The sequence below is a fragment of the Guyanagaster necrorhizus genome (genome assembly GCF_019112545.1).
Source record: "Guyanagaster necrorhizus MCA 3950 unplaced genomic scaffold BT62scaffold_12, whole genome shotgun sequence".
Taxonomy (NCBI): domain Eukaryota; kingdom Fungi; phylum Basidiomycota; class Agaricomycetes; order Agaricales; family Physalacriaceae; genus Guyanagaster; species Guyanagaster necrorhizus.
The window spans coordinates 1,252,153-1,277,936 of NW_025064891.1; the positions used below are offsets into that span (position 1 = coordinate 1,252,153).

Below are 25,784 nucleotides of genomic sequence, written 5' to 3' on the forward strand. Positions count from 1 at the left end.
GTTGTTAGGAAATCTCAAAGATTGTGAGCAAAGAACGGACATACCATGGCTTACAAGTGGTGAGGGTGAGATCTGAGCTTCGTAGACGCGTCCTGCATACGCGTCCCCTTCGGGAATTGCCGGTTACCTTTGTATATTAATCTAATAATCTATGCTACTATCTTTACCAACTCGTCCTTCGCCTTTTCTACCTGTGCCTGTGTCGAATCTTCCAGCGGCACCGTAACCACGCCTTCTTCGCCCTCTGGACTCTCCAATGCCTCAAATTGGCTGTCCAACATGTCCACCTTGAAAAAATGGCCCTGTCGCTTCTGCATTCGGTCCAACAAGACCTCGCGGGACCCTTTGATATACACAAAATATGTTCTTGGTGCCTTCTCGGTCCCATTCTTCCCCCGCAGAATATCCCGATAGTGTCTCTTCAACGCAGAACACGCCATCACCACTGGCACCTTCTCTGTGCCCGTCTTGCGGATCAACGCCAGCCATGGTTCTCGGTCTGCATCAGTCAATGGCTGTCCTGACGACATCTTGACTACATTCGTTGGAGGGTGGAGATCGTCTCCATCGATGAACGGGAGCCCCAGTGATTCGGCGAGCGCGGAACCTAGCGTGGATTTTCCTGTTCCAGACACACCCTGTGGGACGAGTTATATAGCTTTTCCGAGGAAGAAATTTGGACCGACCATCGCTATGATGATGACGGGTTGCTCCATGTTCAATGCCATAGAGATTTTTGGTAAAATGAAAGGGGGTTACAAACTCGGACCAACGAGCGGTGCCGCGGACCGGTTGTCGTTTTCTCAATAGCGTCCCCCTCCTTGGAGGAGAATCACGATAAGTAACTGGTGCACAATAACTGCCTTAAGTATAGTCCTCCGACGTTCCACCGTCGCCTTCTTCCCGGATCATCACAGGCATGTACCTGGCGTATCATTCTCTCCCAACATCGTCCATCTATCTGCCGAGATTTCAATTTAGTCGTTGCGCCAGCTGCCATAAAGGGTGGGTACGTGTTCTGCATATGTTCAAGTCAGAAAAATATGTCTAATTCGCAACCCGCAGCCTTTTTCGCTGGTTGTGTTTCCGATTGTTTTCATTTTGTTCCAAAGAAGAAAGAAGACGGCGTAGGCACATGTTCTCCGCGAGACGGGATATTGAAACGAGTTTTATGATTCTCCTGGAGATTGGACTTCGTTTTTATCTCCCTTGGAGAGTAATGACCTACTACAAATGTCCTCCGGTATCCACTTCAGTTGAACACAAATTTTCAAGAGGAGCCTCTTCACCGAGGTAAAAAAAAATTTCTTATCTTTTGTAGCAAAGTCTAAGCGATGCTTGTCAACAGAATGTACAAGTTCTGTGCCTGCTTCATACATTCCTTTCAAATCCACGAGGTTAACAAACGCCATCCTTCGGTCTACAATACAAAGATCGCTCCGTTCAAGACGTATTCAGTGCATGATACTTAACATGTAGGGCAGCAGAACGGTATTGTTCTCATGTCTGCGAGGCAATTTAGTCTACGCCGTCTTACCACCTGCCAATTTGAGCTTACAAATGAATCCTTCCAGAGACGGAAGCTTTTTTTGAAAATCGGTTGGAGGTATAAAAAGCGAGCAAGCCGGGTTTGTTGGATCTTCATCGTGTTCGCCAACCAATATCAGGTGGGTGGGACGTTCGCGCGTCTTTCTACTCTACCTCCTGACTACCACTTCTCACTAGACAATGCTATTCAACACCCTTGCCATAGTTGCGGCTGTCATGATGACAGTGACCGTACGTTCTCTCTCCTTCCCGTACGCCCGTCCGCCACACTAAAACGCGGTGCAGACATCCGTTTCTGCCTGGCCATTCAGCATAGTCGAATCCGCCAGTGGGACTGTCGAAGTTAGAAATGAAGCCAGGAAGACTCCCTATATTCTGGAAGCAAGCAGCGCACGATACTCTGCTATATAATTCGTTACCGTACGTCGGTGCTGGCATCACCGCTACTCCCCTTGATTGCTCTTAATTACCATCGATTTCAAGTCCGACACATACTTGTTACCATCACCTTTCAAGTACTTGTCGCGAATCCAATGCTGTATCGGCTGTTTGACAGCTGCCCCAGGTCGCATAGGAGGAGTGTACGTGAAACGTAAGGTAACAACCTTGAAAAGTTCGATAGCTTGGCGAGATGCGATTCTACATTACATGTGACCGTCTACAACAGTCCACAACGTGCGTTGTAGATCTGCAGTATGATGATAAGAACTGTGGGGAGTGTTCCCGGGTATCTTTGCGTGTGGCGAATCTATTAGTAGACGTCTCAACAATCACTCCTGGCGCACAACACCAGGCTCGTTAAATATCTAGAGTATAAGGCAACGATTCCTGATTTTCGAAAAAAAAGTAGATGGGCGAGATGGGAAACAGAACCTGGAGAACAAAGTATCGCGACACTACAACTAGTAGGCGCTAAGATGAAGTGATGAGAACCGGCAGGCCGGCGAGTAAACCATCCGACTGGAAAATTAATAAAGTGCGTATTGTTTTACCAACAAGCCAGTTGGGGGAGACATAGGATTGCTGGAATACTCAACAGCCAGTTCCGCACGCAGTGTAGATTTTTTGTTGCCGAATATATAGCCACCAATAGAGCATTCTGATCTGAAGGCGAGCACGTGCATCATTGGACCAAGAGTGTCCGAGTAAAGGAAGTTATAGTAAGCTTCAGTGTACATGACCAAACTATGCACTCCACATCACGCACACTGGTAACACCAAGGTTCGCGATCACCGAGTCACGGACGTGGCCGGATTTGGCCTCGGCAATGTCGGCAGGGACCATCTCCGCCCATCGGTAAGATGCCGATTCAGATTCCGACGGACTCTGTTCCTGTGCATGCTCCCTCCACGGTCTCCTAATGCTATCCAGACCCTGTAGAACAGATATATCTCGAGTTATGATGTCAAAATCTTTTCATCAAAGTAGGAACCTTCAAAAACTTGATTAAACAATGACATTTGAAGCCTCCGAGCTCCGAATCGGGCCGAACGGCTTACCAAGGGATCGGTCGGCTGACAAATAATATACCCGTGACCCTGCGTGACCATTGCTCAGCCTTGCTGGTAAATTCATTTAAAAGCCTCCAGTGACATGTATCGTTATTTATCAGGACGACGTTCACAAGACTCACACCCAGGTTGCGCTACTACTTTGCCGCCATACCCATTTCACTACAGCAAAAGCGAACTTTGACGACTACAATGACTCCAGTAACCAACGGCAAGGTCGGGAAGAGCTCGAAAATGCATTCAAAAGTTGTGCGTGGGTCTACAGAATTCGGTCTCTATTTACTCACGACAGCAAAAGGTCATCATCGGCTCCGGCCCAGCTGGGCATACTGCCGCCATCTACCTTGCCAGGGCCAACCTGAGCCCGGTGTTATTCGAGGGTTTCATGGCCAACGGATTTGCTGCAGGAGGGCAGCTCACCACGACGACCGATGGTACCGATATACTCTCTTTTACCACTCAGTACCGTCAACTAACGCAACAACTGCAGTGGAGAACTTTCCCGGTTTCCCAACGGGCATATTAGGTCCTGAGCTCATGGATAAATTCCGCGAGCAGTCGGTCAGATTTGGTACCAACATCATCACCGAGACCGTATCCAAGATTGACTTGTCTGCACGGCCGTTCCGGTACTGGAGAGAAATGCAGGAGGATGAGGAACCTGAAACGACAGACACGGTCATCATCGCTACCGGTGCCAGCGCGAAACGTCTTGGCCTCAGGGGCGAGTCTACATACTGGCAAAGTGGTATCAGTGCCTGCGCTGTCTGCGATGGTGCCGTTCCTATATTCCGGTCAGTTTATTGGATGTTTTGGACTTCGCTGCCTAATCCCCGCTTGGAATCTAGGAACAAACCTCTTGCTGTCATCGGCGGCGGTGATTCAGCAGCAGAAGAAGCAACTTGTATGTCCATCAAACAGTTTGCTTTCCATGTACTGATTAATGTGCAGATCTTACAAAGTATGGGTCTCATGTGTATGTACTTGTCCGCCGCGATGAGCTCCGTGCATCCAAGATAATGGCAAAACGTCTTTTGAACAATCCAAAAGTGGTGCGTTTCACGGCTCTCTGCATGGATTTATCCTTCAAACGACCATCTGTAGACCGTACTCTGGAACACCGTTGCCGTTGAATGCCAAGGTGATGGCGACCTGTTGAACAACCTGCGCATCAAGAACGTCTTGACGAACGAAGAGAAGGATCTGCCCGTTAACGGCCTGTTCTACGCCATTGGTATGTCTTCATCCGCGGTACCTTCTGATTACGTATGTCGCCTAACTCCTGCCCAGGCCACGAACCAGCCACGTCGATCTTTCGTTCCCAGCTCCAAACTGACCACGATGGCTACATTATCACCGTGCCCGGAACCACACAGACCTCCGTGAAGGGTGTCTTTGCTGCTGGTGACGTGCAAGACAAACGATACAGGCAGGCCATCACCAGCGCTGGTAGCGGATGCATGGCTGCTCTTGAAGTGGAGAAATTAATCTCGGAAGAAGAAGAGTTTGGAGAGTAATTGACTCGGAGGACGATCGATATAGATATGCTACCATTTGTACTTTTTACCAGGGTCATAGAATTCCATTACTGTTATGTATCCTCTCTGGCACTGATTCTCTTTGTTACGCTTCGCGTAGGCCATACCGTGCGTGCACTGAACATGTCCCCCTGACTTGTTTGAACGTCCTCGATGCTCATGGTGTTCTCACTTCCGTCCTTTCGACGCTCGAGGAAAAGATGTCCGGAAGCAACTGATACGACGGTAATCAGGAGTTCGTACCAACTTCGCAGACAATATTGTTCGCCATCCCACTCACCTGTGGCTTGGACCATCACAGTCCATATCAGCAGCAAGGTGCGGACATTCTGGGTTTGCGCGTTGATTGGCTTGCCATACACTTCGCTGTTGAACTTTGAGATATCTAAAACATGTATCTTTCAAATCGGAATTTTAAGCGCCGCTACAGCTGGAAGGAAAACGCTTTGATTCAAGCTAATGGTACATATCGATTCATCGAACAAGTAACCACGGATGATACAACTAATTGAGAAGAGAAAAGAATGCTATGATAAGAACCTTGACAAGTGCACGTAGGAAAAAAAAACCACAAAAAAAGTCCCATTTATTACAGCGCCGCCTTCACGAACCTGGCTTCGACACCATCCCTCGTAGCAAGGTATGGCATCAAGTCGCTCGTCAAAAACTCACTCGGCCACTCTCCTCGAACTTGGTTCTTCAAGTAATCCTTGGCGATGATAACGTCTCCGTCCCTCACCCCAGGAGCCAATTTCTTGATCCCAGGAGCAAGCTCATCCACCCAAGCGTCAATCAACTCCTTGGTAATCAGCTCACCGCTGTCCAGCCGACATTGATATTTAACCCATTGCCACAATTGAACACGAGTGATCTCGGCGGTTGCAGCGTCTTCCATGAGATAATTGAAAGGAATGCAGCCATTACCGCCAATCCATGCGGCAGTGTAGGCCAGCGAGGTAGTAATGTTGGAGCGGACACCTTCGGTGGTAATCTCCCCGGGAACGTTGGTATTCAAGAGGTCGGCGGCGGCAACTCGAACTTCCTCGCGGCGAACGTGATACTAGCAACAGAATTAGGATATGCGCGCGACAATAAAGCTAACAGATCTCACCTGGTTCGGACCGAGCATGTACTTGTTGAAAACTTCCATGGCAATCTTGTTAATCAGAGGGTGGGCAATCCATGTTCCATCGTGTCCAGCTGTAACTTCGCGCAACTTATCAGCCCGGACCTTCTCCATAGCAATTTCGTTGGCCTTCGGGTCATCTTTGATGGGGATCTGAGCAGACATTCCACCCATAGCAGCAACCTTTCGCCTATTCAAGATAAATTCAGTCTGACTACGAGCTGGATGGAAAGTTTGACGCACTTGTGACAAGTCTGGATCAGTAGCCTGACATACGCATCCATGAAGCCGACGGTCATCGTCACGTCCTTTCGGTCGGGAAGGATGGCCTTGCGGTCAGCACGACGCTTCTTGATGAAGCTGAAAATATAATCCCATCTGTTTCGTGGGTCAGAGCTACTCCGAAATAGAAAGATCGAAATCGAATCGCGTACCTGCCACAGTTAAGTCCAGAAGAGTGGTTCCTCAATTCGAAAAGGATCTCCTCCATTTGGAACGCGGCAGGGATAGTTTCAATGAGAACGGTAGCACGGATGGTGCTGTGTGGGATGGCAATGTAGGATTGGGAGAACTGGAAGACGTCGTTCCAGACCCGTGCCTCGAGGTAGTGCTCCATTTTGGGTAGGTAGAAATAGGGACCCGAGCCACGCTTGACGAGCTCTTTAGCATTGTGGAAAAAGTAGAGTGCGAAGTCGAAGAGAGAACCGGAGACGGGAGAATTGTCGACTGTCACACGAGGTTCGTCCAAGTGCCATCCTCGCGGGCTAGATTGTGGTCAGTCTCAGGTAGGAAGAGATAGGGGGTAACACATACCGGACAATGAGGGTGGCCAGTTTCTCACCAAGCTTGTATGCCTTTCCATTGGACTCGAAGTCAATCTGCCTCCTAACAGCATCACGCAAGTTGAGTTGTCCATTGACCATATTGGCGAAAGTCGGGGAGCTCGAATCTTCCGAGACAAGTGAGCATGGCGACGCGATAAGCAAGTATCAAGGTCGGCTGACCTTCGAAATCGGCCATGAACGTTTTGGCACCACTATTGAGCGCGTTGATGACCATCTTACGGTCAGTTGGGCCAGTGATTTCTACCCGTCTGTCTTCGAGACCTGGCGCTGGAGGAGCGCAGTGCCATGAAGGCTCCTTGCGAATATGCGCGGTTTCTGGAGGGAAATCGAGAGAAACACCAGCGTCATACGTGCGCTGGGCATCTTGGCGGGCGACGAGGAGAGATTGCCTGGTCGACTCGAAGGTACGGTGAAGAGCAGCGAGGAACTGGAGGGCGTCCTCGGTGAGGATAACGGACTGGGCCTTATCGGCGACCTTTGAATGAATCTGAACGCCTGCGACCATTTTCGTTTGTTGGTGGTGGTTGAAGTGAAAGAAGGATGGCTCACCTTGACTCGCTTTTTAATGAAGTGGTGGTTGAAACGGATCCCCGCCGGAACGACGTCATTTGTCACGCCGGCTATATCATATGCCCGTTCCGTTAATCATGATTTCTTTTCTCGGCGAAGAAGGCCTTATTAACATTTATTTGCCTGAGAGTCGTGTCTCGCTAATCTGTGTATTCATATCTGCTCCATCGTCTTTCCCAAGGCTGGAGGTGCAAAGATCAAATATTCTTTCTATGCTGTTCCGCAACGAGTCCTCTGTCGGGAGAAAGATATTGCACGCCCAAGTATCTACGGAACGAGGGAAAATCGTATCCCGACACACGTTAGCCAAGGTATGCCTAACCCGTCGGTTTCCCGGGGCGTTATGCAGGCCGGATCAAATCATTCCGTCGACTTCCCGTCTACGTATTTGGAGATATAAGCAAACTGGTATCTCGCTACTCGCGAATAGTTCTCACATCTCCCAACGTACCACCACTGAGGAAGGAACCAGTTTCCGATGGTCGTCCACTCATGTCTGTTATCACTAAACGTAATTCTGTTACCTTGAACTGTCCTCAATTTTTTGTTGACACCGGAGTCACGCAGTGTTCCGCGTCCGAAACAGGCAAACTGAACAGCGGCGAGGACGACATGTAGCACCTTTCCCAAATCCTTACCGGACGTTCAATTGTCCTTGTCAACATCCAAAGAAGGCCATTAGACCGGATAGGCGGCGGGCATTCGCATCGTAGAAAACCCAAACCGCTAAACGCCGCCGGATGCTTCAACATTGGCGCGCTGCCAAATACTAGAGGAACTCCAGTTCCGAACACTACCTGATGGCAAGCATGGCTGATAGCATCAATAGATGTTCAGCGTCAAGTGGCGCTCATTACGAGTTCTGGCGCTTGCGCAGGACGTCTGTTCATATCTTCACCTCGCCCTGCTGGATATTCAATAAAGCGCCTAAGCGACAGGTGTATATAGGATCATTCGGCTTTGCTTTCCGCCGCTTCAGCCTTGACCTCAGTCGGCACTATGGGTTCAATTAACAGCCGTTCAGTTGGCAATAGAAAACATAAACGCACCACAAAGGTCCTTCACAACCCTTTCTCCTACTTTGATAACCCTTCTGCACGCCATTTGCCACATTCCTACACTTACAGAACCTAATTATACGTGAGATTCGATCCTACATGCAAAGACACCAGAAACGTACCTTTCGGCGCAAATGGAAATGACATCCACCACCCCACCGGTCCAAACCACCCATCTGGTAGATAGAATACAGCAGCCTTGCGATACCACCACCCTACAACGAATTGAGCACCGGTCGTTGACATCCAAATGGCAGCTGTAAATTTCATGGAAAAGGATGACTTTATGGAAGACAGTTCTCCATCTAATAGAAATCATTATCAGATGGACTGAAAGTCACAACTTTTCTGCACTTACTGAGCTTCTCCAAATCCGTTAGCCCTTTATCCACACTTCTCTTCAGCCTAGCCCACTTGGCGAACTCGTCTTGGGCACTCGTCTTTAAGAGCTCGGCTTTTGTAGCTAGGATCTCTGCTTTGAGTTTTCGCTGCTGTTCAGCACGGGAGGAGTAAAATATTCTCAGATAGAGAGAGTAGAACTGAGAATGAAAGTGTCAGGCGCGAGTGTCGCGTAGAAGCCGGCCACATACGAAATCAAGAAGGACGGATTGGCCTATCCAAGAGATGACCTCTGCGATAAGTACGAGGGCAAAGATAGTGAGTAGAAGAGACATTTTGGCTGGACGCGCGGGTGACGGGAATCTTAAGGATACCGCACGTTGGAGTCAGCTGTGCCATTAGTCAGCTCCATGTGGCACGACGGGGAGCAATTTGAATACCGATCATCCTAGTAAAGAACTCTTCCGTCTCTGCTTTGGAAAAAAAAACTTGCACGGCGCATTGAAGAATGATTTTAGCAGTCTACATGTAGCCGTTTCTATCAGGGTGAATCTTCTACAACCTAACGGCAGAATCTGCGAGGGACTTGCTACTTTTTAGCGCTCAGCCACGATGATGCAAATTTCGTAGGAACCCTCCAAAATCCAAGTCATTCTTTGCAGGAGACGCAGATATCAACAGGCAACTTCACTGACCAACTGAATGGGACCAGTCTGGTCAATGTTTACCCTGTACAGAGGGACAGCCACGAATGCGTCGTCTCGACACAACGCAGGACGGACCACGCAGCTCCAGTGCAACACGGTGCTCCGCTGCATTGGTCTGGTAGAACTAAATATCTATAGCATGTTCTGAGCCTGCAATGCCGGTCTGTGCGATAGAATGCTACCCACGGAAATGATATTCTTTGTCGGCTCTTATCAGCAATGCGAAGGGACATGATGAACCTTCCTCTCACTTGATTTCATTGGCCCTTACTGTGGTGACATCCGTTCCTGGAAAATGGGCGGAAGGAACTCCCATTCTCTAGATCTATTGGCTTTGATCAGCGCTACGAAAATGTTGGTAAACTCTCTTCCTACCGTATTTCTGCTTCTAGAAGAGGCAGGTCCATTTCACGGACTAGGAGAGCACTAGTGGGTGGATGGGCAAATCAATGTGAGCCCTTTTATTATAAAGCGCGCAATAGGCTCGTTAGGTGACGAAAAAATCCCCCCCTCTCTGGGAGCCTCTAAGCATTCAGAACGTACATCGAACTTAAAGGCAGATTGTCAGCTCAAAGGCCTAATAGCAACAGCAATGTCCACCTTCTTTCGATGATATCTAACCCAGTTCGATGCTTCCATTCTGATCTTTTCTCTCACCTTACCCCTTGACTTAACTTTCCATGGCTGAAACACCACCTCGACGTCTTGTATGCCTCCCGCCCAGACACCCATGTCCTTTGTTACCAATTCAAAGCTGCCGTTGCACTGTTGATCAGAAACAAGGAATACTAGCGTAGTCTATCCTTACATGAGTCTGAATTGGGTCCGAATGCTATCAAATGCTAAATCGTGGGTTTGGTACTAGTTGTAAGGAATATGATCTTGCTCATTGATACTGTCGACTTTCGACATCCCTATATAAGGCGGTGGGTATCGGCACAGTACAAGATACTCAGTTCGTTATTCCGTAGTTCTTATCTTATCGCGTTTGCTTGATACTGCGTAGAGATGGGGGTATTCATCGACTGTTCCCCCGATCACCTTGGAGCAGCGTCGTGAAGAGAGTGCGAGGGTTATGCATCTCTTAAGAAAGGACGAGTTGGCCGCGAGGCTACCGGCACGTTAGAGGATGAATACATCCTTGGATATATCGCTTGTGCTGAAATCAGCTAGTTGAATAAGGAGTCAAGTCTCGAATTTTGTCATCTTGTTTGTTTCCATATTTGTGGTTTTCATCGCAACAAACTGTTGGCGAACGATTGTGCATTGCGCACAAAGCGTGCGCGACATTAGTGCAGTCATATATCAGAGTAGATCATGACGCGGTTCCATTTTACTCGTTTTCTTTACGTGTCATTAGATTTTCCTACCATTCTTCAAGACGCTATGATTCACCTTGAAGCGCCCCTCGTAGAAACCAGAAGGTTCACAAAATCCCCACTGTTGGTGTAAAAGCATTTTCCCCGTCTCGCCAGTAAGGACCGAAAGACATTCGAGTCGAGGGCAGTCTTATCAGCGGCTGTCCTGTATCTCGTCATAGTCATCACTGAGTGTGTTGGGGAAGAGGAGGCAACCAAAGCTGCAATGAACGAAATACGTCCTCTTTCAACAGCTCTTACTGATTTCTGATACCATGCGAAGCTCAGATGTCGTCGCTGGAGAAATTTCTGGGCGATCCTGTGACAAGAATGACCTTCGAAACTATGGGAATCGTTGCATATAATAGGAGAGCGATTCAGAACACCGGCGCCCAGAGCAATCTCGGAAAAACCTTGGAGCTGGGTTATAAGATCAAGCGAAGTCATCATCCAGTCACCTTCCATGGATAGCATACCCTGTCGTATAGGACAGCGCAAAATTTGTCTATGATCTCTCTCCGCAAGTATCAATGAAGATCAACAGCAAAGGCGGTAAGGGAATAGCATGTCACAGATCTATCAACCATGTGTGAACTGTCTCAGCCAACCTTGTACAATCTTGCCCAGCCGAAATTGATAGAAACTCATGAAAGCAGCTGGTTCGGACCTCTTCATTCTACTCTGTTCATGGTGACACGATGTCGCGCCAATTTGAGCGTTCGCGCACAGTATTGTCCATCCATGTAATATCTTCATACGCTTCCGCAAAGAATGCCCATAAACCTCAATGAAAATGAGACCTTTTGGCTCGAGGAGGAAAAAACTATTCTCACTGCTGAATGGCCTTCGTACTGTCTTTCCGAAGCGACGATTTATGCCTCGCACATCACCCTTCGTCTCAGTATGGACCCCACGGCCAGAAACCCGCCAGAAGGAATTCCAATATGCCGAACGCGATATCATGTCCTCGAAAGGGACTGCTCTGACGCAATCGAGCAACGCGTCAGGGGCCATAGAACGAGTGACATGGTCTAGAAACGTTACCCAAGTGGGAATGCAACATTCTCTATAGATAAAATCGCGCGCCGGTTTGTAAGTGATGATTTCCCAGTCCACAGGTAGGACACTAAGTTGTGTCGGCGCCTGATCAAGCGCTATGGATATTCGAGTCCAGATCATTCGTGGCCGAGACAGTATGAGAAGGTACCATCCACGTCGGAAGCGACACCTGATTTCTAGGACTATCTGTGTGATATTTGGAAAACATTTACGAAAGCCAATGTAGTTGGGCAGATTGGATAAGATTGTGTATGATTCCTGGGCGGCGTCGTTTGATTTGACAAGGTCGACGTGACAAGTGATCGTACGAGTGGAATTGGGAAGATGAAGTTCGTAGATCAGAGAATTGTTGTTGCGTATGATAGAACTAAGATAGAGGAGGTATCTCGCCGTTGGAACGTGAATGTCCCGGGAAGTAATGTGGGCAAAGACATCCTTCCAGAGGCTGTTAATGAGGGGACATGTTGTCATGAATACAATCCTATCCCTTGAGGGACGTTCACGGTACCAGAACGCTGAGATGATTGCATGAACAAGCTCAGGAGGTAGCTGGGGACTTGGGTCAAGCATGAGAGAGAGAAGCCAACAAGGAATCGGCATCGTATGTAAGCGCGTTTGCCTCGATCTTTCGCTTGTACATTCCTGAACCATTTTTGCGGCCTAACACCATTATAGCTTCAGCATAATACAAGCGGAAAGCAGGAAGGTGAGTTTCATGGCAAGCGTACACCCCTGGCTACGTACACCATGTTTACAGACAGAGGGCTGCAGTTCATTGTCCTACTCTATATGAGACATGTCCGCCAACGAAAACGAGCGGCTGCACTATTTCTTGGTCTAAATCAAGCACAGATTATGATCCAATTATTTCCGTCGAACTCGTGAAGGTCGTAGGTCGTGGCTCCTGAGGTAACGTATCGGCCCACTGGTACCGCTACTGTTGTAGCAGGATGTTAACGTTGCAACAACTATCAGGCTGTCTCGACATGTCATTCTGAACGTCCTGTGTGAATTTTACCGGTCCTTTAATCTGCTGCAGTATCCCCAACCGAATAAACAAAGATGGGGCGGAGAGGCGGAGATCATGTTTTTGGGGAACAAGCGTTTCGTGGCAATAGGCCTTTTGCGGTACGAGGGTAGACAGTCTTTCATCGACTAGAACGACCTGGTAACAGCACATTCTATCTCTTCGTCCGAATTTACTTGTTTGCCCTGGCGCGCTCCGGCGATATACTTGAGGACGTATGCAACCGAATATCTGAAATGGCACGGTCTTTGATGTATCTCATTCGACAGAGTATCGAGTATTCCGCAGCAAAAATGTTGCAATAAATGCGAAAATGTAGACAGCAAATGATGGTCAGAAGAAAGATTCTGTGGAATTTCGGCCTAATTCGGTGACAGGGCCCTTGTTCGGGTTATGTTTTGTGTTGACTGGCGACCACCAGCATCCAACTACCTGATACTTACCCAACTGTCCTATTTCGCAATGCAGACGTTAGTTACGCCCGCGATGGACACCGTTCTCACCTGTTCAGTTTCGGTCAGGGTCCCGTGTTTGAATACAGCACGGGCACTATATCGTCCATGACCGCCATGACGGATTCAGATATCACCAAAATTGCCGATGAAAAGCTCCTATCGCATTCGGCGCGTGTCAAAGACAAGGTCCTTTTGATTACTGGCGGTGCTAGTGGTATTGGAAAGGCGACAGCTCTCCAGTTTGCTGCCCATGGGTGAGTATCAGAGCACATATATCGCATCCAGAATGGTCAAGGCTTCTCGATAGGGCCAAGGTCGTCATTGGGGACAAGGATGCAGCTGGTGCACAGGCAACGGTTGACGAAATCGTTCGAGCTGGAGGGTGAGCGCTGCTTGTTGTCCAAGCGTCGTACTCTTACGGATGGCGGCAATAGTCTAGCGACATGTATATCCTGCGATGTTTCTGCTTGGGACGACGTCGTGGCGTTATTCGAGTTGGCCATGAAGGCATATGGGGCTATTGATATCGTGGTGAGTAACTTGTTTTCTCCGTCTGCTGGTGTTCGCGCGAAAAGGAGCTGTTCAGCGCCTGTATTATGGGGAACTGAATTTGTGTCGGTTTTTTTCTGTCAATCTTTTTATGGTCAGATTTTACTCACAGCATTCGGAGAACAAGACTTGTTGCGTCTAGCTTCTAGCTCTGCTGCACACGTTTGGTCCTATGCCCATGCATCTGGCAGTGATGAATGCTTCAGTTTCTCTGTTGCGAAAAGTGACGAACCTGTTTTTCCAACCTGTTTAACCGAGAAGAAGCAAATTTAGGCTGTCGGGAAGCACTTTTCGAAGCGAAGGATCTTCCTACCTTGATAAAGTGGTCCGAAGGGATTGTTTCCCGCCGGAGATCATTTTGGGTGTACTGTACTGGATTGCTTCCCAGGAGTTTTGGGTTTCCGCATAAAACCAGCTTGACTGTGTTTTTCTCTTCTTCATTGACCCTGATACACTTCCTAGGTAGCTTGCGCGGGAGTATCGGAAATAGGCGCATTTGGGGTGGTAAAATTCGACACGAATGGCAAGCCTCTCAAGCCAATTTTGGCTACCATTGACATCAACCTGATTGGCACTTTATACAGTGAGTTCTCTTGGGTTTACTGGGGCATTGGTGTCTCACTACAGGTTTCTTAGTCGCCCATCTCGCCCAACATTATCTTGCTCAAGCTCGAACTGAAGGAGATCTGAAATCTCTGGTACTACTTGGTTCGATAGGTATGCGTCATTAAGGTACTACGTGCGAGCTGTCATCTTATATATTGGCCGAAAGCCTCATGGAAGGCCATTCGACGAGGAACAATGTACAGTGCCTCAAAACACGCCGTACTCGGAACCATGCGCTCTTTACACCCCGACTTCGCTGAACAAGACATTCGCATCTCAGTCGTCAGCCCTTTCTTCGCCGGTGATGTCATTTCTTCCATTTCCTTTAGTGCTCTCGACTGATGCCAGGTCTAGATACACCCATTGTTGCTTTGCCAATCAAACTACTCCTGGCTGGCATTCCTTTGACTCCGGTCACACGAATTGTTGGCGCCATCTTCTACTCCGCAACTGATCCCGACCCGGATTCTAACGGTTCCGCTTGGTTGTTACTCGACGATGGCCCTGTATTCCAAGTATCCAAAGAGGACTTTAAGCTTGGCGTGTATAAGGTTCTCGATGATCGAATCAACAGTCTACAGAAGTGGGTCTAATATTTTTTTCTCTGTCCACGGGACTGATGTGTCGGTGGTCAGGGGCGTGACGGGTTTGGTTTATTACTCTCGGCTGGTGAAAGACGTCATCCGTCTCCTCAAGGCTCCTTTGACGCTGACACTCTTGGGTGGCCTTATTTGGCATCAACAGAACAGCATTCGACAGCTTGTGCATCTGTAGAAATCTATGAATATCAAGTGTGCTTTATACTGCAGGCAAGCGTGAAATTTTATGTGATCTGTGCATACAATCCTGCTCTATGGTGAATCGTAGAACATTCTTGGTCTAGTCCTTTGATTCGGTTCTAATTCCACCGGGGCACTTCATGCGAGATGAATGTTCTGTGGATCCAAGACCACACGGCGACAACGGCGACATCGCGGGGTGTCTCAGCCATGGTTCTACATTCATTATGCGCCTAGGGACTCTGGTATCATGCATAGGGCATTCTCAAAAGAGATCTGTGATGCCATCCATCATCCGTCATTGAGATATCTATCTCTCATGTCGTGGCACATACTATCTATTTCATCATCCCTACGATAATTGGCTACTGGGATCGAAAACAGAGACAACAAATATCAACTCATGCGGATATGTTGTTCGTTTTTCGGCTGAATGTATGATATCTTTCACATCTGGGTTTTTGGAACGCAAGCTCGCCGCGAAATACAAGTGGCTTATGATTGAACTTGGATGCTACAAGCCGAGGTACTATGGCAAACTAATTTGATCTGATTACACACAGTAAGTAGCGCGCCGTGTTTCGCGGCTCTGCTCCATTCTCACCCTCTCCTCATCTTGTAGGACTCGTATTTTTCGCTATCCGATATTTTTATGGTTGTTCGGGTCGTTTGTCTGTCTGTCGGCCAGTTGAGAACCGAACAACTGGGTATCCCGCTTCTTCATAGACGTTTGGTCATCCTTCCCCCCCTTTCTTAAATTTCTTTCTCATTTTCAATTCTTCGGATCGATATCAGGTACACCACCCACGTAACTACGCGGTCTTAGCTTCGGGAATTCTTTGACTCATTTATTCCACACCGGACAGAGGCAGTTTTAAATGCCTGGAATTTTCTACTTGTATAAAGTCACTCTATTTTGCTATGGAGAGTATCCCTTTTTTTTTTCCGAATTTTCCTAAATGATTTGGATAACACTACTCTGGGCGACTCTCCTGACGGCTGTCGTTTCTCGACCAGAAGAGAGACGAGGAAACTTGGCCGTCTGCGAAACCATTTCCCGTGCAATTTCGTCTACCAGCGATGTTTATTATCCGGGAGGCAAGTTTTTCTTTACCCTCTCTATGCTCGGTCTTATACCCGTCCAGAGCTGACTTACCTAAGGGATATCTACCACTGGGCTATCTCCAGCACCCAATATTCTGCGTGCACCGTTGAGCCTGGTACTGCAGAAGACGTTGGCATTATTGTCAGTATTCAACTTGCCTTTTTTTTCTCGAAGCTAATACTTTGGTAGCTTCGAATACTCTCGTCTACTCAGACGCCGTTCGCAGTCAGTCCCAGCACGTCTTTCGGCCCCTTGTCGTATGTTGATGGACTATTCATCAGGTCAAAGGTGGGGGTCACGCGTCCAATCCAGGATTCTCTTCTACGACGGGAGTGCACATATCCATGTACCTTTTTTCAGAAGTGACATACGACCCTGCGTCAGAAACCGTGGTTATCGGTTCTGGCTTGATATGGGACGACGTGTACGAGTCTCTTGCACCACATGGCGTAAACGTTGTAGGTGGGAGAGTTACTGGTGTCGGTGTAGCGGGATTTATTCTCGGTGGAGGTATGCATCATATTATTAACGATGGTCTAAGGCTGACCATATGGTACAGGCTTCTCATGGTTGACCAATCAGTACGGCTTAACTATCGATACTGTTGTGGCGTATGAACTCGTGAAGCCCAATGGCGAGATAGCTACAGTGACAGCAAATTCTGATGCTGATCTCTTTTTCGCTCTCAAGGTGTGTAGAATTTGGTGCATCCGGGGTGATTTGGTCTAATTGTTTTTATTCACTAATTCAGGGCGGACTCAATAATTTTGTGAGTTCGTAACTCCGGCTCATTTTACATATCTCTATGAGGTTCTAATTCTTTCGCCACAGGGCATTGTGACAAGATTCACGCTGAGGACTTTCCCTCAAGGTCAAGTATGGGTGAGTCAACCGAAGAGAAATAGCCGCATATCTGTCTGATAATGTTCAGGGTGGACTAATAACCTACACGCAAGATCATCTCTCTGAAGTGAATGCCGTCGCAGTGAAATTCGCAAATGATGTCACGGATCCTAAAGCTGCGATAATCACTACCTACAATTTTCTGCTTGGACAGGTAACCTCGGTCGTTCTGGCATCATGTGGCTATCGTGAATAATTCCTTCTTAGCCTGGAGTCTCTCAACTACTGTTTTACGACGGGCCTACTCCTCCCGATGGCATTTTCGATGATTTCCTTGCGATACCTCACTTTTCTATGGATGTCAAAACGAGAGACTTTGTGTCCCTCGTTCTCGCATCACCTTCCAATGCAACAGCTAATTTAAGGTAATTTTTTTCTGAAGCTTGCCACGTCCAAAACGCTGACGATGGGATCATAGAGGAGTTTTTAACACTGTATCTCTCCTGAGATACTCCGATACCCTGATAGACGCCATCGTGAATGAGACGACGGTATGTATTCTCCTCGTTTTTTTTTATAGAGGAAATCCTTTATGGATTCCCTAGGAATCGGCCTAGGGATGTGGAACTTGCTAGGGCGTACCCACTAAAACCTCCTCTTGGTCTTTTTCGGGCTTAGGATTGACCACTACCTAAGCTAAGAAACGCCATACCCATTGCTAGATGAGCTTTGGTTCAAGTTGTATTCTCCTTTTCTGCAGGCGCATCATAGTAGCATGCACTAATTTCCCAATAGTTCTGGGGCGCGAGGCTGGGCTTCGACTCCGGGCTTTTCATCTCTTATGACGTTGAGCCATTCCGTCCCAACATCTTCTCGGTCAGCGACACCCGTACCGATTCTGCATACCCGCCTTCCCGTTCAGTTGGGCTTCTCCCGCTGAACTTGTATTACGCTTGGGCCTTTGAAATATCAGACGATACCTTCCAAGATGCTATCCGGCAAAGTGCAGCACATTTATACAATGTTGCTGTTGGCCAGGGTCAGTCTGACATCGTCGGTGCCGTCGTCTACCCCAATTACGCCATTTTTGACACCCCCGTGGAAAGCCTCTACGGAAGCAATGTGGCAAGGATGAAGCAGATAAAAGCTTCTGTTGATCCTGACAATGTTATGGCTTTGGCTGGAGGGTTTAAAATTTAACATATTTAGTGTATGCCAAGAACGCAATGTCTCGAACAGTTCATATAATCCAAAACAATTAAGATGAGTGGAAGATAAATACCAGATGAATAAATATATATATTGTTCGAGGGTGGATAGTTATGCATGGGCGAGAAATTCAGCGTATCAATTTGAAGTAAAGGATTAGGAGGACGACGAGGACAAGAACCGCGATCAGGACGCCAAGGACAACCCGTTGCTTGTACATTCTGGAAGAGGGTTCAGCCAGTAGAGTGGAGTAAACAGCAGCATGACATACTGTCGTATCATGCCTTTGATTGTACCAGACGAACGATCAATAGAAATATCTGCAGTGTGTAGCTGCAAGTACATGAGACAGGTCATGCTTTAAAGACAGCGAAGAGTAGACTGACCGTGTCCCGCGTGTTCTCAATCTGTTCCCTCTGGACTCGCAGATTACTTAAAATATCTGCGCCGTGTGTTTCCGTCTCCAGTGCAATCCGAGTAGAATCCGCGATTCTTCGGTTCCCATCGTACAGTGCTTCTGAGCCAGCCAGAAGTCTGGTCCGGTTGTTACCCTCACCATATGGATCGTCCGAGGTGGCGGTAGTCTTGAAACGACTGCTGCCTAGCAAGTCCGTGCGAGATGCCTGTGAATGTAGGTCCTTGGAGAGTTTTTTGTACCGGTTCAATTCAACCTTGGCCTGCTTGAGCTGGGCACTATATTGAGATCTTATCGAAAGGGGGATGCCTTGAATTTCAACTTCAAGTTGAGATATCTGTCTCCTTTTAGAGAGATGGGTGGGCAGAAATCAGAGAAACGGACTATATCATCTGCTTCATCTAAGTCTATCTCGACCTTGCGAAGAGTTGCTTTACGTTGCTCTGTATGCCAGTTAGGGTCGTGTCAGCGCGAAGGGTCCACGGTAGCCACTAACCTCCTTGCTGCTCCTTGACCTCAACCTCGAGTTTCCCTCGCACGGACTGGATAAGGTGGGCAAAGTCCTGGTGGTAGGACTCGAAAAGATCTGTTGGAGTCGCGTCCATGGTCGTACTGCGCAGACAGCATTTCCTGTTGGCGATGTTTGTCAGGAGGGGTCGGAGGTAAACACGTGCAAGCGTCACCGCCGCTTCCGTTCAATACTGCCTGCCCATCATTTGCCAGTGGGCGCTATGTTCTTCTCTTCATACGCACCATGCTGAGTAGCGATACCGACCTCGTTGCCGTTGCCGATGATGAGCTCTTTCGGTATGGACAACGCGTCAAAGACAAGGTGATACTCATAGTGGGGGCGTCGAAAGACATCGGTAGGGAAACCGCTATTCGCTTTGCATTTTACGGGTGCGCATTTCCTTTGCTTGGCGAATGGCGGTCATACTTACGGGCTTCCCGATACAGAGCAAAGGTCGTTATCGGGGACCAAGACGCATCGAAGGCCCAAGACATTGCCCATAAAATTGTAGCCGCCGGAGGGTACGAGCGCCAGTGCAACGGGAGATTCTTTTGCCTGACAAAATCAGTAAACAGGGTCGCAATGGGCACTTGGTGTAATGCTACTGTTTGGGATGATGTAGTCACGGTTTTCGATTTGGCCGTCAAGACTTATGGCGGGCTTGACATCATTGTACGTGTCCGGCTTGTTCCCATGATTGAGGCTCGTCATCGTCGGCGTCAAGGTTGCCAACACCGGAGTTCCCGAGGTCGGAAAATTCAAGCAAGTAAACTTCGACAGTAATGGGAAGCCAGTGAAACCCGACCTGACTACTATTGATGTGGACTTGGCTGGTATCCTCTATGGTAAATGCATCTTGATGCCTCCAAGTACATATCCTCATTGCATCCCGTTAACTCAGCTGTACACCTGGCACAGTATTATCTCGCTCGGAACCGTCAGCCTGACGACTTGAAAGCCCTTGTGGTGCTTGGATCTATGGGTAAGTAATTATATGCCCTTAGTTGCCTATATTCCACCCATATTACCTGCACAGCGTCATGGCATGGTTTACCTCAAGCTCCTCTATATAGCGCGTCTGGGTGTGCGATTTTGGGTGCCATACGATCTTTATATCTTGATTTCGAACACAAAGATATCCGCACAGCCGTTATAAGTCCTTCCTACGGTGTATCAGATAGCGATGGGTTCCTATCACCTGCAGAAGCGTCCACAAAGGGTCTTGAGCTATCACCCATCATCCGTATCGCTGGTTCAATATTTTATTCCGCCACCAACCCAGCGAAGAAAGCCAATGGACGAGCATGGTTGATACGTCACGATGGCCCACTTTACATGGTTCCCCGAGAGGATTTGGACAGAGGTGTCTTCCGAGCGTACAACAAGAGGTTCAATGGGTGGGTATATAGTACTTCGTGTCCACTTCACCGGTTGATTCTATCTCCAGGTTGATCGCCACTCTCAACGCTGTAAAAGGTTTTTCGCGAGGTCCCGGCGCGTATTTTTCATGAAGCCGTCATCGGTCATAATTCTTTTAGGTCTTTTCGGGTTATACGCTTACATCGCTCTCTTGTGATAATAGCTGCGAATGATACAATAAAATACAGGGGGATCCTAATAAAGATACAGAAAACTAGACATCGTGTCATGAACCCGATGTCGACGGTACCGGGGCAGAGCCGTTTTGCTGACTAGAACCTGGTCGCGAATCTTTAACAGGTGAACGATTTACCTGCGATCCGTTAGCAGCGCTGCAAGGCTGTGAGAATGCAGCGTCATGATAGAATGAAATGGAAGAATTACCTGATGTCTTGTGACGATGAAGCGTGGGCAGAAGAAACATCAGAAGCAATGTTGAGAAATCCCTGCTGCACGAGGAAATCCCATACTCGACTAGTCTTGTTCACATCGATCTTGACAAGCTCACGAGCTTCGCGCCGACGGAGCTTGCCACCTCGCCGAGCATATTCCCGTACAAGGGTCTCTTTCACGACCAGGTAGGGCTTGGGAAGGATGCGGAGCTGGGCGCATAACACTTGTTCTGCAGGTGAGAGCAGATGTAGCGACGGACTGTTTGCAAGGTTGAGAGGAGCAGCTGCAAATACAAACATTTTAGTTCATATGCTGCGGAAATGGAATCAAGCGAACTCACGTATTCGACGGCCGGTGGGGCCTGAGCCGGAGGATGAGCCGGGGAGACGCGGGGTAGCCTCTCGTTCGTTACTCTTTCGTCCTTCAGAGTCACCACCAAAGGACGGAAGACTGGCACGACGAGAATCGGGACCTGAGGACTGGCGTCCCGCCGTCCGATACTGGTGTTTGTCGCTTGGGTAATCGCGATGATTGACTTTGGCGAGGGCCTATGTATGCACTGTGAGACATTGCTATCAGTGAAAACATCCCTGACAACACTGACTCGCTTCTGAAGATCGGACTTGTATTTGTCGATATCAGCCGCAGTTACCAGACCTAACCGTCTGTACTGCTGCAATTCCTGTATTCTTTGACGAAGAAGAGCTTCATCTAACAAGTTTGTCAGGCTGTATAGTCGACTAGAAATAAAACTACACTTACATAGAATATCGGCAGAAAAAACTTCATAGTCAGCAGCCGTTTGTAATTTTGCAAAGGGCCGTAGGCGATGAACAATATCTCTATCCTCTCGTGAGCGTTTTTTATCTGATGCTTGCATCTATAAATGATAATGAAGCACCCATCGAGTGTGAAAAATAGAAAACGTGCCTTTTTGTAATCCAGCAGTCCACGATCAAACATAACCTCCTTACCCTCTAGTCTCTTATCCACGCGCTGGCTATACATCTCAAGCAATGAGAGCTTAAAGTCAAGGGATTCCTTCGTTTCTATCGGCGGTGGTTGTGTGACCTCTTCCACCTCTTCGTCACCATCACCAGAGCTCGTGCCATTAGCCTGGACATCGTCAGATTTTGGCGGAACACTTTCCCTCGTTACACTCCCATTCTCAGATGGCGGATGGTATCCGTTTATGCCGTTTATCATCATCGGTATAGGGGGCCCTTTACCTGGTATTCGCCCAATGGATGGAGGATTCCGCCGCTCCTCCTCCCATTTTGCCCTCGCACGAACATCCTGGTCTTCCTCATCCTCAATGATCTGGTCACCATCCCATTCCAGACAAACACCAAACTCTAGATCTTTGACCAGGTCCTCAGCCTCATTGTCTATTTCATGTTCAAACTCCAAACGTCCGGGAAAGAAACCTTGGATTTCATGGATGCCGGGTAAGGATACAGGTCCATGCTTAAGAGGAGGCGGTGCCGTGTCGTTTAATGCTTGTATTCGCCGTCGTTTGCGCGCCTGGAATTCTGCCGGATCAACATCAAACTGCAAATCCATTTTCTACATAATTCAAGGTAAGACCGGTGAGATGTAGGCGACATCACTGTACTCACAGGTATTGGCCATGTCTGAGAGTCAATGTATACTTCGTTGTAATGTCTCTCAACCTCTTCTTTCGACCGTGTGCCTATATGTTCGGCTATCTTTTTCCAATTCCCGAAGCCTTGAGTGGCTATACCCTTCAGCAACAACAGTTCCCTAGTCAAATCTATGAGAGTGGAAAAGTCAGAAGAGATAAACGCAACGAACTCATCTGCACCCCAGTCCTCAGAAAATATAGGATACGAATTTATTTCCTAATGATGTCAAACTCAATACTCGGCAAAATCTTCATCATCGGGAAGCGACGTACGATGACACGGTATGCATGGCCCCGCTTATGCTGCCGAAATTCTCTTCCTGCACAAAAACAAGGTGGACAAATGTCGACGCCATCACCGGGTTCGCAGACAGGGTCCGCGCACTTGATGCGTACACTATGTGTGAGGTCTATTCCACAGGAATCACATGAATACTGGTCTCCTGGCTCATTAACTGCCACCCATGGTCATTAAGGGCAGCGATGAAGAGGTAGCGGTACGCACTTATGTCGTCGGGTCGGAGTGGCTTTCGCTGTGTTATCGTCATTTCGACACCCGACGAAGGTATAAATCGCTATACAACGAATACCTAAAGCACCAGATATCGACTCTATGATTCGAGAGGGGGCGTTGGCATCGTCAGTGTCGACGACGCCACCGTGGCAAATCCTTGCGCTGTTTGTTACGCGTGACAGCTGCACCGCCACTTCCTAATGTGGCAATGAACGTCGAAGTCGGACGAACGGATCGCCGAATCCGCTGGCCAGTCCGTATTCGCGGGACGTTTGACATCCATTTAACACCTTGCAATTTTCCAAGTTTGGGCTCGCCCTCTCCCGACAAAACTGCTATCAGACCATCGTCCCCATTCTGGAGACTGGCAGCTTGAGATTCTAAATGCGTACCTACCTTCTCTCCGCTCAAGTTCCTAGATTCTGGACTGGTGTGTTATCATTTCTTACATCTCGTCTAGCCGGAGGATCCCCTAACTCCGCGCTAAGTATAAAGAAAGATGTCCTTAGATATTCTATACATATTCGCAAGTCTTCGATCTGTTATCGAGTGTCATGCCGGACGTACAATACTGAAGCATATTTTTCCAATGCGGATGTAAAACCCTGTTCGGATTTCCACCACTTTGAGCTTTGCGCTTCTCACACCAGAGCTCCTTCCCTCCTAAATTCCGACCAGTGGTTCTTTCGCTTTGCTGGGCAGAACCTTTCTTGGCAGCAGTCTAGTCCTGAACACTACTACGTGTTTCTTTGCCGCGTATAATCCAAGCGCTTAAGCGAAAGCTTCTCAAACTCCTTTCAAGATGCCAATGGAGGTACCTTTGCCAATGCCATTTGTTTCACATATACATATGCCATCAATTTTTCTTCCGTTCGCCACCGCTTAACGTCGCCAAACGCATCGTACATTTACGGACAGGACAGGAATAGAGATCCGGATTGTTAACTTTTCAAGTTCATCCGTACCCAAGGGTCAAATGCTTGATTCAAGAAGAGACGCAAACTTACTTACTCCTTCTCCAAGAAGCGGCCTTCTGCAACATAGGTGACAGGTACCTGCTTCCTACTATGGACTGTGGTGGATAACAAATCAAATCGCGAGCTAAAGGTAGCTTGAGGCATGTCGTATCACAAACATTTCATGGCTCACTAATTTCCCATAATGTCGGTCACAATTTTAGCTTCTGCAATTTTATCGAGAGAAATGTCGGCGTAGATGATGGTCTCTGCATCCGGATCGACAGGTTCAGTCAGCGATGAACCATCCGGACCGTATATCTGCAGATATTACAGTTAGACGGCCTTTAATTGGAATTATTAAGCTCGGACATACTACAGAAAAGCCACCGCCGGGGAATTTGAACCAAGGAAATCCAGTCAATTCCATCCTCTCAGCGCCCTTTTCACTGATGACAGTAGAAGCAACGATTCCGAAGCATCCGCCTTCTATGGCTACGAACTGACTCATGCGACTGCAAGCTTCGCAACTGAAACTGTACGGAGATCCGCCAGTATAAGGAGGAAACGCGGCTGGCCATGACGCAACGAAAAGTTGTGGATATTGAGTATACATATGTGTCTTCAGCCACGGCTTATAAACTAATTAGTGCGGAGAAATACGACAAGGAAAGAGACAAAATTGGATGTGTTCCCAGCAATTCAAAGAAGCCAGCCTACCGTATGGAGTTTGAACGACATTGTAGATGGACTGGTCTAGTAGAAACGATTGGTTGTGCGCTACATCATCGGGAAACGTAGGCTTACCGTTTCCGTCACCAAAAATAGTCTTCTCGTAATGGGTGGCCTAAACAGATACTTTCATAAATAGCATCTCTCGATGAAAGGCATCGGATCTCCCGCACCTTGAGCTTGCGTCGATGATTTGCGATCTTACCGTCTGGAGTGATGGTGACTTGGGCGATATAAAGCGATCCACCAGAGTGTTCTGCGAACCCCAATACAATAGTTACGTCAGCTTCGTGCACTGCTTCTCGAATGCGGTTCATTTCAGGTGAATGGATCGAAAGTGCGTTGGCGTGATAGTCTTTGAGGACGGGCTGAGCGGTAACGAAATCATTAGCTAATAGTGTCCATGGATAGCCTGGAAATCCTTTGTGAGCCCCTTCTGCAAGACGCATCCTAGCGCGGCCTACCTGGAATGAAGAGTTCGGGAAAACCGATTATTTTTGCTCCCTCTGATGAGGCCTCACGGATGATACGTAGTTTTGTCGACGCCACCCTGGAGGTCGCACCAAGCGCTGTGTTACAAATTCCACGTCAGACTCTGGCGCTACCGTGGCAAAACATCGTACGGCTCAGCCTGGACCGCGGCGACCTTAAATTTGGTTGTATCGGTGTTTGAGGGGACAAGCGAGAGAGTGTTCATGCCGTGACAATCAGAATTTCTAACATGATCATGAAAAGCTAGCCTTAAATACGACGAGGGTTACCCAGGTGGAAGACTCACAAAAGATACGTCTAAAAATGCATTAGAACCTTCTCGCAACCATTCAAGCAGCCTTTCACTGTATAAGTAGGCCATCAGTGTCATGAGTGAGCCCAGTTCAAATTCCGCGAGTCTGACGTGAAAGAAGGTGAAATGGCAAGGCATGGCATTTCGAGTCAAACTTTATCAATTCACCAGTAACGACACTG

The 25,784-nt window shown here is 48.0% G+C and overlaps 13 protein-coding genes across 13 annotated transcripts; 6 read left to right on the forward strand and 7 right to left on the reverse strand.

Annotated features, from left to right (window-relative positions):
* Positions 1-43: 43 nt before the first annotated feature.
* BT62DRAFT_131023 (uncharacterized protein) lies at positions 44-817 on the reverse strand. Its single transcript, XM_043179799.1, has one exon. It carries the CDS (start codon positions 528-530, stop codon positions 150-152), a length of 381 nt encoding a protein of 126 aa, XP_043040145.1. The 5' UTR covers positions 531-817; the 3' UTR covers positions 44-149.
* Positions 818-1,292: 475 nt separating this feature from the next.
* On the forward strand, positions 1,293-2,069 carry BT62DRAFT_131031 (uncharacterized protein). Its single transcript, XM_043179800.1, has 4 exons — position 1,293; positions 1,349-1,667; positions 1,726-1,779; positions 1,834-2,069. The coding sequence occupies exons 2-4, from the start codon at positions 1,503-1,505 to the stop codon at positions 1,957-1,959; spliced, it is 345 nt and encodes a 114-aa protein (XP_043040146.1). The 5' UTR covers position 1,293; positions 1,349-1,502; the 3' UTR covers positions 1,960-2,069.
* Positions 2,070-3,166: 1,097 nt separating this feature from the next.
* On the forward strand, positions 3,167-4,700 carry BT62DRAFT_968480 (thioredoxin reductase). The gene is made up of 6 exons (XM_043188905.1): positions 3,167-3,309; positions 3,359-3,494; positions 3,551-3,964; positions 4,012-4,112; positions 4,165-4,294; positions 4,351-4,700. The coding sequence occupies exons 1-6, from the start codon at positions 3,253-3,255 to the stop codon at positions 4,575-4,577; spliced, it is 1,065 nt and encodes a 354-aa protein (XP_043040147.1). The 5' UTR covers positions 3,167-3,252; the 3' UTR covers positions 4,578-4,700.
* A 361-nt stretch (positions 4,701-5,061) lies between these two features.
* Positions 5,062-7,099, reverse strand: BT62DRAFT_932094 (malate synthase). The gene is made up of 6 exons (XM_043186282.1): positions 6,729-7,099; positions 6,538-6,673; positions 6,159-6,488; positions 5,968-6,102; positions 5,710-5,914; positions 5,062-5,658 (listed from the first exon to the last, which is right to left on the reverse strand). The coding sequence occupies exons 1-6, from the start codon at positions 7,072-7,074 to the stop codon at positions 5,188-5,190; spliced, it is 1,623 nt and encodes a 540-aa protein (XP_043040148.1). The 5' UTR covers positions 7,075-7,099; the 3' UTR covers positions 5,062-5,187.
* Positions 7,100-8,089: 990 nt separating this feature from the next.
* BT62DRAFT_1005940 (uncharacterized protein) lies at positions 8,090-8,871 on the reverse strand (the record flags this gene model as incomplete). Its single annotated transcript, XM_043177197.1, has 5 exons — positions 8,090-8,136; positions 8,189-8,269; positions 8,320-8,502; positions 8,556-8,736; positions 8,788-8,871. 5 exons carry the CDS (start codon positions 8,869-8,871, stop codon positions 8,090-8,092), a joined length of 576 nt encoding a protein of 191 aa, XP_043040149.1.
* Positions 8,872-11,088: 2,217 nt separating this feature from the next.
* BT62DRAFT_131432 (uncharacterized protein) lies at positions 11,089-12,452 on the reverse strand. The gene is made up of 2 exons (XM_043179803.1): positions 11,435-12,452; positions 11,089-11,384 (listed from the first exon to the last, which is right to left on the reverse strand). The coding sequence occupies exons 1-2, from the start codon at positions 12,309-12,311 to the stop codon at positions 11,287-11,289; spliced, it is 975 nt and encodes a 324-aa protein (XP_043040150.1). The 5' UTR covers positions 12,312-12,452; the 3' UTR covers positions 11,089-11,286.
* Positions 12,453-13,080: 628 nt separating this feature from the next.
* On the forward strand, positions 13,081-15,071 carry BT62DRAFT_1005942 (NAD(P)-binding protein; the record flags this gene model as incomplete). The annotated part of the gene is made up of 9 exons (XM_043177198.1): positions 13,081-13,087; positions 13,156-13,396; positions 13,450-13,524; positions 13,577-13,673; positions 14,154-14,274; positions 14,328-14,408; positions 14,464-14,598; positions 14,652-14,880; positions 14,933-15,071. 9 exons carry the CDS (start codon positions 13,081-13,083, stop codon positions 15,069-15,071), a joined length of 1,125 nt encoding a protein of 374 aa, XP_043040151.1.
* Positions 15,072-15,989: 918 nt separating this feature from the next.
* On the forward strand, positions 15,990-18,290 carry BT62DRAFT_949585 (FAD-binding domain-containing protein). The gene is made up of 11 exons (XM_043188109.1): positions 15,990-16,174; positions 16,222-16,322; positions 16,371-16,406; positions 16,463-16,691; positions 16,741-16,871; positions 16,933-16,950; positions 17,013-17,063; positions 17,113-17,238; positions 17,292-17,449; positions 17,503-17,575; positions 17,820-18,290. Exons 1-11 carry the CDS (start codon positions 16,036-16,038, stop codon positions 18,222-18,224), a joined length of 1,467 nt encoding a protein of 488 aa, XP_043040152.1. The 5' UTR covers positions 15,990-16,035; the 3' UTR covers positions 18,225-18,290.
* On the reverse strand, positions 17,997-19,539 carry BT62DRAFT_131215 (vesicle transport v-snare protein vti1). The gene is made up of 5 exons (XM_043179802.1): positions 19,145-19,539; positions 19,033-19,091; positions 18,620-18,985; positions 18,505-18,566; positions 17,997-18,454 (listed from the first exon to the last, which is right to left on the reverse strand). The coding sequence occupies exons 1-5, from the start codon at positions 19,251-19,253 to the stop codon at positions 18,364-18,366; spliced, it is 687 nt and encodes a 228-aa protein (XP_043040153.1). The 5' UTR covers positions 19,254-19,539; the 3' UTR covers positions 17,997-18,363.
* Positions 19,192-20,793, forward strand: BT62DRAFT_994213 (NAD(P)-binding protein). The gene is made up of 7 exons (XM_043190458.1): positions 19,192-19,548; positions 19,606-19,680; positions 19,735-19,831; positions 19,884-20,004; positions 20,061-20,141; positions 20,196-20,556; positions 20,607-20,793. Exons 1-7 carry the CDS (start codon positions 19,403-19,405, stop codon positions 20,668-20,670), a joined length of 945 nt encoding a protein of 314 aa, XP_043040154.1. The 5' UTR covers positions 19,192-19,402; the 3' UTR covers positions 20,671-20,793.
* Positions 20,696-23,290, reverse strand: BT62DRAFT_949591 (SWIRM-domain-containing protein). Its single transcript, XM_043188110.1, has 10 exons — positions 23,122-23,290; positions 22,890-23,071; positions 22,787-22,833; positions 22,591-22,735; positions 21,902-22,537; positions 21,734-21,851; positions 21,576-21,682; positions 21,312-21,519; positions 20,963-21,254; positions 20,696-20,910 (listed from the first exon to the last, which is right to left on the reverse strand). Exons 1-10 carry the CDS (start codon positions 23,162-23,164, stop codon positions 20,805-20,807), a joined length of 1,884 nt encoding a protein of 627 aa, XP_043040155.1. The 5' UTR covers positions 23,165-23,290; the 3' UTR covers positions 20,696-20,804.
* A 677-nt stretch (positions 23,291-23,967) lies between these two features.
* On the reverse strand, positions 23,968-24,939 carry BT62DRAFT_932102 (uncharacterized protein). Its single transcript, XM_043186283.1, has 5 exons — positions 24,894-24,939; positions 24,463-24,842; positions 24,280-24,407; positions 24,142-24,231; positions 23,968-24,089 (listed from the first exon to the last, which is right to left on the reverse strand). The coding sequence occupies exons 2-5, from the start codon at positions 24,700-24,702 to the stop codon at positions 24,086-24,088; spliced, it is 462 nt and encodes a 153-aa protein (XP_043040156.1). The 5' UTR covers positions 24,703-24,842; positions 24,894-24,939; the 3' UTR covers positions 23,968-24,085.
* A 342-nt stretch (positions 24,940-25,281) lies between these two features.
* Positions 25,282-25,521, forward strand: BT62DRAFT_932103 (uncharacterized protein). The gene has a single exon (XM_043186284.1). The coding sequence runs from the start codon at positions 25,288-25,290 to the stop codon at positions 25,489-25,491; it is 204 nt and encodes a 67-aa protein (XP_043040157.1). The 5' UTR covers positions 25,282-25,287; the 3' UTR covers positions 25,492-25,521.
* The last annotated feature ends 263 nt before the right edge of the window (positions 25,522-25,784 follow it).